At 32.7% G+C, this 13,576-nt stretch overlaps 2 protein-coding genes across 3 annotated transcripts in view; one reads left to right on the forward strand and one right to left on the reverse strand.

Annotated features, from left to right (window-relative positions):
• LOC139503830 (uncharacterized) overlaps nt 1–13,576 on the reverse strand; it is a 304,074-nt gene that overhangs the window by 159,811 nt on the left and 130,687 nt on the right. The window lies entirely within an intron of this gene.
• Nucleotides 28–1,466, forward strand: LOC139504391 (uncharacterized). Its single transcript, XM_071294469.1, has 3 exons — nt 28–775; nt 937–1,148; nt 1,278–1,466. The coding sequence occupies exons 1-3, from the start codon at nt 28–30 to the stop codon at nt 1,464–1,466; spliced, it is 1,149 nt and encodes a 382-aa protein (XP_071150570.1).

Below are 13,576 nucleotides of genomic sequence, written 5' to 3' on the forward strand. Positions count from 1 at the left end.
GTTCAAAAACAATGTTTTGGTGAAGTGATGATAGCAATTAAAGAAAATAAAAGACACAACTTAGTAAGTCAGTTAGGGCTCATTTTAGACCAGGAAAATGTGATCAGGTGTGTTGGTAGATTAGGAGCTGCTCAACTGTCAGAAGGAGCTAAAACACCAATATTACTTCCAAAGAAAAACAAAGTTACTAAACTGTTAATTGAAAGCATGCACAGAAAAAACTTTCATGTCGGTGTCTCACAAACTTTATCAGCGATGCGTCAAACGTACTGGATTCCACAAGGACGTTCAGAAGTAAAAAGAGTTTTGAGAAAATGTATAATCTGCAAACGGTGTGAAGGCGGACCATATAAAATGCCACTAATGCCTCCACTACCAAAGAAACGAGTAAACGAGTCAGCCCCATTTACATATACAGGAGTAGACTATTTTGGACCAATTTTTGTGAAATCAGACACTGGAAGCAAAAAAGTATGGGTTTGCTTATATACATGTCTGGTGGTTCGAGCCATACATATGGAATTAATGCAAGACATGTCAGCAGAGGAATTCTTACTAGGCTTTCGAAGGTTCATTGCTCGCTGGGGTATCCCAAAACAAATAATTTCAGATAACGGATCCCAGTTCAAGTTAGCTAGCAATACCTTAGAAGAAGCATGGAATGGTGTAACAGTCAATTCAGCTGTGCAAACATACATGACAAATGAAGGAATTCAGTGGCAATTCATTGTTGAATTAGCACCTTGGATGGGTGGATTTTATGAAAGATTAATTGGTATTGTGAAACGATGTTTACGGAAAACAATTGGAAAGTTATGTCTAACAAATGAACAATTTAGAACTCTCTTAGCTGAATCTGAAGCAGTGGTGAATTCGACATAAATTCCAATATTATTCTTACACCAGCACACTTTCTAACTCTGAACTCTAAAACAGGATTTCCAGATCATAACGAAGAAGATTCTACAGATCCAGAATATTTACCGCAAATCAGTAGTGCTAAAAAATTGCTATTGACATGGAAGAAAGGACAGAAACATCTAGATATGTTTTGGAAAACGTGGAGAGATGAGTATCTCCTTAGTCTACATGAAAGAACTGCCAACAAACTAAGGAGTGGAAGAATTCAGAGCAAAACTCCAGCTAAGGTTGGTGACATAGTGTTAATTAAGGAAAACCTTCCATGAGGAAGTTGGAAAATTGGCCGTATATGTCAATTAGTAGTCAGTCGAGATGGTCAAATAAGATCTGGAAAAGTTATGCTACCTAATAAAAAGACATTAAACAGAGCTCTGAATATGCTTTATCCTATAGAATGTGAAGAGTTAGATGAGGGCTTAAAAAAATCAGATACGGAAAAGGATACTGAGTTGATAAATGACAATATTAGTACTACACGAGACAGAACACAAAGACAAGCAGCCCGAACAGCAATGAAGAAGATACAAGAACAGTTGGAATCATGATAGACTTTCTTTGGCCTCTGGAGTGTTGCGAAAGTACGCAATTATAAAGACATTGGACTTTTATTTTGACATTGTGTATATAAAATTACATTGTTATTTTAAGTATAGTAAATGAATCATACTAGAATATTCTAGATGGATAGTGAAAGTACTTGTGTATATTTATGTTCAAGAAAGTGTTGGCAAATTCCGGAATTTACCCTGTTACTAAAAATAGATTATTTCCCATTTCTCTAGTTAATTATAGTTTGTTCTAGATTTAGAATGTTCTTATGATTTTAGTATATAAGTTAAGGGTTTTTATGGATAATTATCATTGTAAAAATAGTAGTAACAGAAGTATAGAAGTATTATCAGTTGAATTAGAAAGAAAAAAGACGGATTATTCCAATGTGGTATTTATAAACTGTGTATACTGTAAATAACTGTTAGTTATTGGATTAGAGATATAAAAGGATTCCGTGTTAGACTGATTTTGCCACAACGTCTTAAGAATACTTTGCAATACATTATAATATAACCGTATTAAAAAATAAATTTAATTAAATAGCTTCCATAAATCTCTCTGATCTGTTGACAAATGACTCGTGTTTGTCTTTAGAGATATATAAATATTCTAATATCTCCAGACGTCTTTTCAAAAATTAAAAGAAAAGCTTGCACATATATGAACAGTCTGTCTAATTGTGTGTTCTTTACATAATTAATGTAATACTTTGCCTGTAGAATACAATAATTCAAAACTAAGTTTTATATAGCTTGTTGTTCGGTGTGAGTCATGGCTTCGTGTTGAAGGCCGTACTTTGACCTATAATGGTTTACTTTTATAAATTGTAATTTGGATGGAGAGTTGTCTCATTGGCACTAACACCACATCTTCCTACATCTAAATTATCAGAATTCAATACGCCAAAAATGACACTGGCTTTATTCAAAAAAAGTTTTACACCAAAAACTGAATACAAATGTACCATCAATTGGAAAAATCTCTCCAAAATTGTTTTATTTCTGTAAATTCAAAAAAATTATGCTCTGTAGTTTCTATTTCATTACAACTGGCACATTCATTAGTTAAAGAAAGTTTATATTTTTCTAGAAGATAATTATTTGAGACTATTCTGTGTAAAAGTTGATATTTAAAAGCTTGTAGTTTGCTTTCTATAGAACATTTGAAAGCTAGTGAATACATATTTTTTCCATTGTTCGTCACTCATTTCTTTATTAAAATTTTCTTCCCATCTGTGTTGTGAAATAGGAGAAACACTTCCCCGATCGATAAAAAGTGAATATACATCTTTAGCAAAAAATTTACTGATAAAGCATTTGTTCATTCTCATGCTCAAAAACGAATCCACTTATTAGAAGTCAAACTCCGAACTTGATAATCTTTTATGCTCACTATGTCAAATAAAGGTTGTGATCTTAATCAAATTTTGACAAAAACTACTCGAACTCTAATGGGATCTTGTTCGATCTCTCACACAACATCCAAGCATAAGAAAGAGCGAATGCTGAGATTTATTTCTACCTACATGGAGATTGAATAACGTCAAAATAGGTGAAACATGTATAACAGTTTGTCAAAGAATGTGGGCAAGTGTTTATTGTTGAACCAATGGTTATGTATAGTAAACAATCAAGTCTAGGGGACATGCTTACTAAATCAAAGTTAAAAACTGTAACAAAGAATTGACATTCGAACATTTGATAAAGGCAGATCTGTCGATGCCACTGCTGGTTGACGTTTCGTCCCTGAGTGTATCACTAGCCTATTTCTCAGCACTTCGGTGTTGAGGTGTAATACCACCATATCACGGTACGTCACATCCGGTTGTATACGAAAGTATGTCTAGAAAAATATTTCCTTGATTTTGACAGTTGTAGGTAATTAATCCTACATTTTATTGCAGTAAACACATTTCTGTGTCATAAACATATGTCTTGGGTATTTCAAAACACCATTATTTTTGATTTGGGATTTCTATAGAAAATTTTGTAATCTTGAGGTTACATGGTGACTAAACCTTGTACACAGATAAATTAAGCTAAGGAATTTGATTGGTTAACTTCCAATGATGGTTATTTTCCTATATGCAATGAAATGTTATGTGAAATTTTTTCTATAGTACTGGACAGGATAAAACTTTACTCATGCCAAGTATTTCTTTATTTGAAACACAGATAAGTTCTGCACATTTTTTTGAAAAGTGCAAATTTAACAAAGACTAATAGAGGAAATTCAATGGTGGTATTACACCTATTATGAAGGTGTTATACCACCAAATCATGGTACGTCACATCCGGTTGTATACGAAAGTATGTCTAGAAAAATATTCCCTTGAATTTGACAGTTGTAGGTAATTAATCCTATATTTAATTGCAGTAAAAACATTTCTGTGTCATAAACATATGTCTTGGCTATTTCAAAACACCATTATTTTTTATTTCGGATTTCTATAGAAAATTTTGTAATCTTGAGGTTACATGGTGACTAAACCGTGTACACAGATAAATTAAGGGAATGAATTTGATTGGTTAACTTCCAATGATGGTTATTTTCTTATATGCAATGAAATGTTATGTGAATTTTTTTCTATAGTACTGGACAGGATAAAATTTTACTCATGCCAAGTATTTCTTTATTTGAAACACAGATAAATTCTGTACTTTTTTTTGAAAAGTGCAAATTTAACAAAGATTAATAGGGAAAAATCAATGGTGGTATTACACCTTGACATGCATATCAATTATATGGTCATTTTTATAAATTTCCTGCTACAATAGTTATCAAAGGTACCAGGATTATAATTTAGTACGCCATTCCAAAACTTTGAATTTTTCGAAAAACTAGAATTTTATTATCCCAGAAATAGATTGCCTTAGCCGTATTTGGCACAACTTTTGGGAAGTTTGGTTCCTCAATGTTCTTGAACTTTGTACGTGCTTGGCTTTTAAATTTTTTTTGATCTGAATGTCACTGATGAGTCTTATGAAGACGAAACGCCCGTCTGGCATACTAAAATATATTCCTGCTGCCTTTGATAACTATTTATATATTTTGATGAATCATTTAAAATTATATTATTTAGTATTAGCTTAACTGACTAAATACTGAAATACTGTCGGGACCTATCAGGCAACAGGGAATGCGTTGTTGTATAGGGGTTTTATGATTAAAGAAAATACAGTGAAACCTGTGTAAACCTAACCTCTTCGGTTTTGGCCGATGTTTGGTTTTATCAGGTTCACAACGCAAACAATTTCATATTACAGTGCATTAGAAAAAATGTTTGGTTATACAGGTTTTCGGTTTAAACAGTGTTCGGTTTAGCCCGGTTTCACTGTATACACAAATATCTCTTCATCTTAACCATCAAAGAATTTACTCCTAGTACCATGGTCATTTATGATGGAATTTTAGGGGTCACAAGCCAAATTTAATTATCGAGTGCGATACTCACAAAGTTTTACATAGCTAGTTTGATTTTGATGATTAACAGAATAAATGAAAAACAAATAAATGTAAAACAATTGTGGAATGATATAATTTAAGCCCATAATTTATCTATAAACAAGAAGATGTGGTATGATTGCTAATGAGACAACTATCCACAAAAGACCGAATGACACATAAATTAACAACTATAGGTCACCGTACGGCCTTCAACAATGAATAAAATCCATACCGCATATAGTCAGCTGGTTTGCTAGTTAATTAAGCAAATTACGGAATTGATTATAAAAATGTCACCGTTTCGAGTTTTGTTTAGAATCATCAACGCTGCGTTATTTTTGAAAATCCACCCGTTCTGTTATTTATAATATTTTTAAGTCGAAGAAAAACCTCTATGACATGACAAACAAACAAACGGACGAACATGTTTTCTTTAAAATACTAAACGTCTTCTAACACTTAAATATTCTAGGAAGACAAAACTAAATATTAAGTGGCTTACAACCAATCAGATAAAAATGCAATTTGTTTTGACTTTTTATTTTGTGTATATTGTTATTTCATTAATAAACACATATTGCAAAGAAGTAGGTTCAGTAGGACACCTTTTTGGCCTCAAAGTATAGCAGTTTCACAAAATTGTGAAAATGTAATCTTGTAGCTATTTATTGGAAAGTAGAATGCTGCTGCTACATAAATATGGGGTGTTTTTGACAATACAATGCACAGATACTAGCATCATTAAGTCATGCTAAATTACTGAAATCTTCACAATTTGATCATTTAGTTAAATTTTAGACGGTTTCCGTCTGAAATAAAAGTGCCCGCATTCGTGTTCATTCACAATATTGAAATGTAAGTTGTATTTGATGATAATACATAACATATTTAAAGGTTGAGAAGAACACGGTTGCGGCAACTTTCATTTTTGACAAAAAACATCTAAAAAGCGACGTATTTTTGCATAGTTGATATATTTTTTCACATTTAAGCTTTAATCGGAGCGTTTTTAATGACTTAATCAGTTAAAATCTTTCACATAAACTAATTAAATCAATTGATATAGACACTTAAGTGTTTAAAAGTGTCCAAAATCTTTCGTAAGATGAACATGAAATTTGGGGCCAAAATCGGCCATTACCGGAACCAAACACCTGAATTAAAATCAATTTGACTAGTATAATTTTTACAAAATTTTGACCATTCAAAGCTTTGAATTTTAAAATGAAAACAATAATAAAAATTAACCAAACGATAGCTTCAAAGTAACGAATTTGTGTGGAATCATTTTTAGTTCGAATAACATTACCTACTGTACATTTTGCCATTATATAACAGAAACAACTAAAGAGTGTGGATTTGTAAATGAATGTACTGGCCAAAAACAATTAATAAATTTAATTTTGTCTGTATTTGAAACTTGTTAAAATATTAGATCAGAATATCAAAAGCACTCATACTACAGCTTCTTATATTTTCATGTAACATTTATTCGTCATGCAATACAATGAATGAAATTGTATAAGTCTTACCTAAAGTCTTCAGGGCCACAATAGTTAAGAGGAACAATCTTTGACCAGAAGCCATCTTCTATTTAAAATCGGCTATGCTCGTGTGATTGTACGGAATCTATCGAGTAATCACGAATGCTTCTACTTAAGTCAGATTGTTGTAGAATTATGGAAGAAGTTTTTTTCTTTACTGTTATAAATGTCAACAAGGTGTATAAAATATTTAGCAAAAGTCGATATTATCATGCATGATGGTGTATAACTCTATAACGGCATTTTAATTTGAAAATCTAAATCACCTGTGTTATATAATTTTCCAATGAAGAGGTTGGAGAATGTCAGAATTGTAAATCTTTATTTTTTTATAAAATATGTTAAGAGATAATTCATTTCCCTACTAGTGCACATGAACAAAATGTGTTTAGTAATAATTTTAAATAAACTTTTTCTGTTTTGTTATTGTCACTGTGGGCGTAAATGTACACGGACGACTGTGCATATTTCAAAGGATTTGTTTTTTTGATGGATTTACTTCATCAAACTGAAACAAATAGGAAAAAGGAAAACGGAGAAAATATATTTGAAAATCCGCCCGTTCTGTTATTTATAATATTTTTAAGTCGAAGAAAAACCTCTATGACATGACAAACAAACAAACGGACGAACATGTTTTCTTTGAAATACTAAACGTTGTCTAACACTTTAATATTCTAGGAAGATAAAACTAAATATTAAGTGGCTTACAACCAATAAGATAAAAATGCAATTTATTTTTATTTTTTATTTTGTGTATTATTATTTCATTAATAAACACATATTGCAAAGAAGTAGGTTCAGTAGGACACCTTTTTGGCCTCAAAGTATAGCAGTTTCACAAAATTGTGAAAATGTAATCTTGTAGCTATTTATTGGAAAGTAGAATGCTGCTGCTACATAAATAAATAATTACAATAAACTGCGTCGCAAAACATTTCAATAAAAGTAATTAGTCAACGTATTACATCAATATATTTTTTAAGTGAGAGTGGCTGCCGAGCTGGCTGTCATGAATATCAATTCCATAGAACGGAGGTTTCTGTGTCCCTTGATAATTATGTTTAAGAAATGATACTGGATACAGTGTTAGTTTAGTACATTCTGTAGGATTTTAATTTGTAAGCATCAATGCTATTCCACAAATTAGTTAGTTAGTTTTTTTCGTTTGAAGTGTTAGTTTTGTACATTGTGTAGGATTTTAATTTGTGGAATAGCATTGATGCTTACTTATAAATGCTTTCATATCTGAAAGCATTTATAAGTGAGCATCAATGCTATTCCACAAATTAGTTAGTTAGTTTTTTCGTTTGAATTGTTTTACATTGTCTTATCGGGACCTTTTATAGCTGACTATGCGGTATGGGCTTTGCTAATTGTTAAAGGCCGTACGGTGACCTATAGTTGTTATGTCTGTAATTTTGGTCTCTTGTGCCCATACCGCATAGCATGTTCAGTATGAAACCTTCACACAGTTAAACAAACCTTCAAAATCGAGATGGTGAATAGACGAGCCGCCAGATATGTCTGTAACAGGTACCTTAACACTAGTAGTCCGACAGACATGATAAAGTCATGAAACTGGCCTACACTACATGAAAAACTGCGCGCAAGATTAATACAAAATAGTTCATCAAATCGTACGTAGCAATCCCCTATGTTTTCTCATACCATCAGACAGTAGAACCAGCTAAAATCATAATTTCACTTTTATATACACATTTCAACCGAAGAACATACATATATATATATATATTATATATATTCCCATATACCATAACCCAGTGGAATTTAATGCCAATCCACACAGTCATTGTACCAGTCAACACTAGCAGAGAACAGCTCACGCCATCGTTCAAGTTGAGCCAACTGTACAGAAATATTACATTTTTTTAATGTTATATATGCTGTTACATCACTGTATGCCGTTACCCGCATGTTTTTTGCTTCCATATGCCTGTACATCCAAAAATGTGCATGCCTTAGGCCAGGAGCCTAATACATGGTTGTTGTTGGATCATGTTTGTCATATTTTTGTTCGTGAATTGTCAAATGTCAAAACTTAGTTTAGGATACTTTTCTAATGTTGCAGACCATATTGCCTTATCATGTCGACAGCCATATCATTACAATAAGATTATACATACCCCTTCAATATAAATGCAAAGTGTGTGGCAATTCCTATGTCGAATCAACAATTTGTCCGCATACTAGTAAATTGTACATGTTTTTTAGCTTCTGTTAGTGTACAATCGAACACAGAGTTTTGTTATAATAGTTATCAAAGGTACCAGGAATATAATTTAGTACGCCAGACGCGCGTTTCGTCTACATAAGACTCATCAGTGACGCTCATATCAAAATATTTATAAAGCCAAACAAGTACAAAGTTGAAGAGCATTTCATAAGGATCCAAAATTCCAAAAAGTTGTGCCAAATACGGCTAAGGTAATCTATGCCTGGGATTAGAAAATCCTTAGTTTTTCGAAAAATTTTAAGTTTTGTAAACAGGAAATTTAAAAATTTGGGCTGGTGATGATACCCGCGGGGACGAAACGTCCACCAGCAGTGGCATCGTCCCAGTGGTGTAAATAGTTATCAAAGGCACCAGGATTATAATTTATATCATTCCCTAACGTCACAGTTTGATTTTTTTTCACATTCTACATGTGAAAGTCATTTATCGTGCAACTATATATATACAGTTTTTACTCTTATTCTTGAGGGCCATACAATGACCTATTATTACTTCATTTGTACTCTTATTTGTAATACTATCACGTCTTATTTTTTAGCCTTTTTTTATCACGTGAGATTAGTTCTTATAGTGATTATTTAATGAATGGCTGTTATTTATTTTGAATTTACAAGATTGATCGTTTATATAAATATACAGTGTTAATTTCCATTGTTTAACCCAAGCGTACATTTTAGATAAATAAATTGAATGAAAACTACGGTTTCTAATTTGTGCATTGGAATTAAAAATTCGATATGCATCATTACTTTCTTTTGTTTACAACTCTGTCTTGTATTGTTCTGGTCGTACTATTTCAAATATTCAATTTCATGACTGTATCATGTGTATCCATAAGTTTACCATAGTACTATCATATGGTTGGGTTAACAATTAATGGTAAACCCTTAGGCTAGTTTTTACTGTTTTAATGTTTAATCTTACCGTTTTAATTTCTTGACATAACTGTACGACTCGATTCTCAATTATATACGTGTGTTAAGATAATCGTTGCAAAGAATCCTGCTCAAACTTTAGTGAAAGACGGGGTTAATCTTGCTTTGTTGCGAGAGTTTATATTCTTTGTTGAAGGCAATTGTAGTGACCTGCAATACAAGTTCCATTCAATTGAGTTTAGTTATTATATGTCTTGTGTTTCCGTCTCTGCCCTAGGTTTTCTATATGAGTCTATTGGCACGAGAAACTTCATGTGAGCTTGACCTTTGTCCTCAATGTAAAACTTGTATATTTTGTTTGAATTAAATGGAGAATTAACTGTATGATTGGCATTCGTACCACATCTTCTAAGATATATTAGATACATAAGATATATTGTTAGTTTAGTGTACCACAATGACCCTTTTATCAAAATCCTTTTTGTTTTAACAAGAATCTCTTGACCAGACTATGACTTTTTGACTCTTGACCTTTGCATATTGGATGTGTCTCTTGGTATGATTACCTTGACGTCAAGTCAGGAGTCTCTGGTTTTTGTTAGTCTTGTATATTTTTAATTGTAAGTTGATTTTATAATTTGAAGTTTGAACTGGTACACATTTTGTTAAGGGCCATCTGAAGCCCGCCTCTGGAAGAGGGATTTTCTCGCTTTGTTGAAGATATAAAAAAGAAGATGTGGTATGGTTGCCAATGAGACAACTATCCACAAAAGATTAAAATGACACAGACTTTAACAACTATAGGTCCCCGTACGGCCTTCAACAATGAGCAAAGCCCATACCGCATAGTCAGCTATGAGGACTCAAATATGGCCTTTGACTGCTTTCTGCTCTTTTGACATTGTTACTGTCTCTTTTACACATTCCACATTGCCATTCTCAATTTTTTAGAATGTTTGGTTCAGATGAAACTAAATCCTTTAATTTCCGTGAATATCAAGTAAGAAAATTTACTGCTTCAGTAGCATCATGTTCTGCCAGCTGTGATAGATAATGCAAAATGTTTCAATCATTTTACCTTAGATTTCATTTCATGGACATGTAGGTATGAATAGTCTGCTTTTACATCATAAAAATTCACACAGAAGGTATACGCATATCAATTAACTGAACTCAATGCTAAGAACCATTAAAGTACACTTAGACAGAGAGCTCAATCTAGTGAAACACTTTGTTAAGTTGGTCACATTTAACTTGATATCACCGTCTGTTACCAAACTGCACCAAGATCCTGAAAAAAAATGTGCAAGTTCAGTTTATTTAAAAAAGAATTCAATGGAAGAAAATAAACTGATTACTGAAGTAAATGTAGAATATGTCTATTAATCACAGATGCCCCTGCTTGTGAAAAAAATGAGTAAACTTCCACATATAGATGCAGGATTTGCGTAATTTTGACCGTTTTGTGACCATAAGCATTGTGAATAAGTTTCAAAACATTTGGCTGAGGCAAATTAAAGTTAAAGAACAGAAACAATAGATTTAGCAGTTTTCCTATCGCAAGGCTCCGGGTTGACATTTGTATCATTGGTAATCGTACCACAACTTTTTACATATAAAAAAAAACATGAACAGTGACGCCATCGTGACCCAATATTGAGCTTCACAGATCTGTGTTATGGGGTAATGTGAATCACGTATAAGGTTCATAACATTTGATTGAGTCAGACTTATTGAGGGCCTTCATGGGGTTTTTGATTATGTGATTACTTGGCCGTTTTTTTAATGATTATTTGATTATTAAGCCAAATATTTCATGATTATTTGATTTCTTAGGACTGTATTTTTAGTTTAGGATAATTTGATTACTAAAGATAAGCAAATATTTAATGATTATGTGATTATATTGGCAAAAAAATGGTGATTATGTGATTACTAGGACCCCCCATGAGGGGCCTCCTTATTTAAGACAAAGGAAACGAAATAGTCAGCACTTCTTATATTTTTTAAAGGGACATGATAACTCTTGAACGGTAAAAGTGACACTTAAAAATTTCAAATTTGATTTTGTGTTGAGGTGGGGATCCCGCTTACATGTTCAACCCCGCCTTATTCGGTATGTATGTGCTTGTGGTAAGTCAGGAGCCTGTAATTCAATGAATGTCGTTTTTTATGTGTTACATACTTGTTTTTCGTTCATTTTTTTTACATAAATTTGTTCGTTTATTTTCTCGTTTGAATATTGTTTTACAATGTCATTTCAGTGCCTTTTATTGATAACTATATGCGGTATTGACTTTGCTCATTGTTGAAAGCTGCATATGACCCATAGTTTTTAGTGTTTGTGTGATCTGGTCTTTTGTGGAGAGTTCTTATTGGCACTCATGCCACATACGGGGGAGGGTTGGGATCCCGCTAACATGTTTAACCCCGCCTTATTTTACATGCACGTGCCTATTTTGTTTTTCGTTTATTTTTTGTACATAACTTATACCGTTTGTTTTCTCGTTTGAATTGTTTTACATTGTCATGTCGGTGCCTTTAAAAGCTGACTTTGCGGTATGAACCTTGCCCATTGTTGAAGACCGTGTTGGTGACCTAGGCTACATTGTATAATTGTTAATTTCTGTGTCATTTAGTCTCTTGTGGAGAGTTCTCATTGGCACTCATGCATCAGCTCCTTTTATATATTGTGTTTAGGTTTTGAAGTATTTGATTGAAGCAAACTAAAGTAAGAAGAGCAGAACCCGTTTTTATGGGACATTCGGGACAGACGGACTAGTGTAACTCTTTATGTTCCTAAATCATGGCGCCAACACAGAAGTTCTTACTATTGTGCTGGTGATACATATCCCACTAGCACTGTCATTGACACATGTACAATTAATTTTATTATAAAAATAATATTCAATCTTAATCTTGATTTCTTTATTTTTGGCCGAATGATTATATGCATGCCCTTCACAACGACTGCATGAGTATCAAATTTGCCAATTTATTGTACATAATTATACATTTTATTATATTTATAACTTTTTTTCCAACAAATTAAAGCTTACCAACTTATTGATCATAACTTTCCTTTATATGTCTTTTAACAATCTGTTTTGAACAAAAAGATTTCTAACATATACTTCACATGTATTTCTTTCAAATCTGACATTATTAAAAATCCATTAAATAAATTCAGTCGAACTTGATAATAAATGTGCAATCAAATATATATGCAAGTCGTCAACTGGTCAAGTGGCTAGATGCACATATCGTTAGCCATATAAACAACATGTCCTAATTGGGTGGTTTTAAAACTTCTAGCATAGGTGGATCCAGGGGGCGCCCCCCAAACCCTTTGTGGGGGAAATTTGGTTGATTATATAGGGAATCATTGAAGCATGAATGAAGCGGGCACCCTTAGGAAAAGTTCTGGATCCGCCACTGTCTAGACATATTTACGTAAATAAGGGATGAGTAAAGGAAAAAAAAAAAAGAAAACAGCATGACTGAATTAAATAAAAAGATGTTCGATGTACTGTATACTTCGGTTTGTTTTAAAAATATATACGATGCTTTATTTTTATCTAGTTTTCTTATCAAAATAATTAAAATGAGAAAATAAATACCTTATAGCTTCCTTTACCGTCGATGCTAAAATGTTTAATGTTATAAAATAATTTTAGCGTCTTTGACCTACTTTACCTTTTTATTCGGAGACTTGCGGTTATTTTCTGTTACGTTCAACGGGAACATTAGAATGATCTAGAATAGAACCAAGATGGAACCAAGAGCGGATCCAGGGGGGGGGGGGGGGAGGAGATCCTTCGTGGGAAAAATTTGGTTGATTATATAGGGAATCATTGAAGCATGACTGAAGCGGGCCCCCCTTAGGAAAAGTTCTGGATCCACCACTGTCTAGACATATTTACGTAAATAAGGGATGAGTAAAGGGAAAAAAAAGAAAAGAAAATGACTGAATTAAATAA

The sequence above is a fragment of the Mytilus edulis genome, chromosome 14 (assembly GCF_963676685.1).
Source record: "Mytilus edulis chromosome 14, xbMytEdul2.2, whole genome shotgun sequence".
In the NCBI taxonomy this organism is placed as follows: Eukaryota; Metazoa; Mollusca; class Bivalvia; order Mytilida; family Mytilidae; genus Mytilus; species Mytilus edulis.

Excerpts from the sequence above, each read along its gene's own strand:
- LOC139504391 (XM_071294469.1), top strand. The coding sequence starts at position 28 with ATGATAGCAATTAAAGAAAATAAAAGACACAACTTAGTAAGTCAGTTA. Across the intron at positions 776-936 it reads ATTTTATGAAAGATTAATTG|GATTTCCAGATCATAACGAA; the intron begins GTATTGTGAAAC and ends ACTCTAAAACAG. Across the intron at positions 1,149-1,277 it reads AGAGCAAAACTCCAGCTAAG|ACATTAAACAGAGCTCTGAA; the intron begins GTTGGTGACATA and ends CCTAATAAAAAG.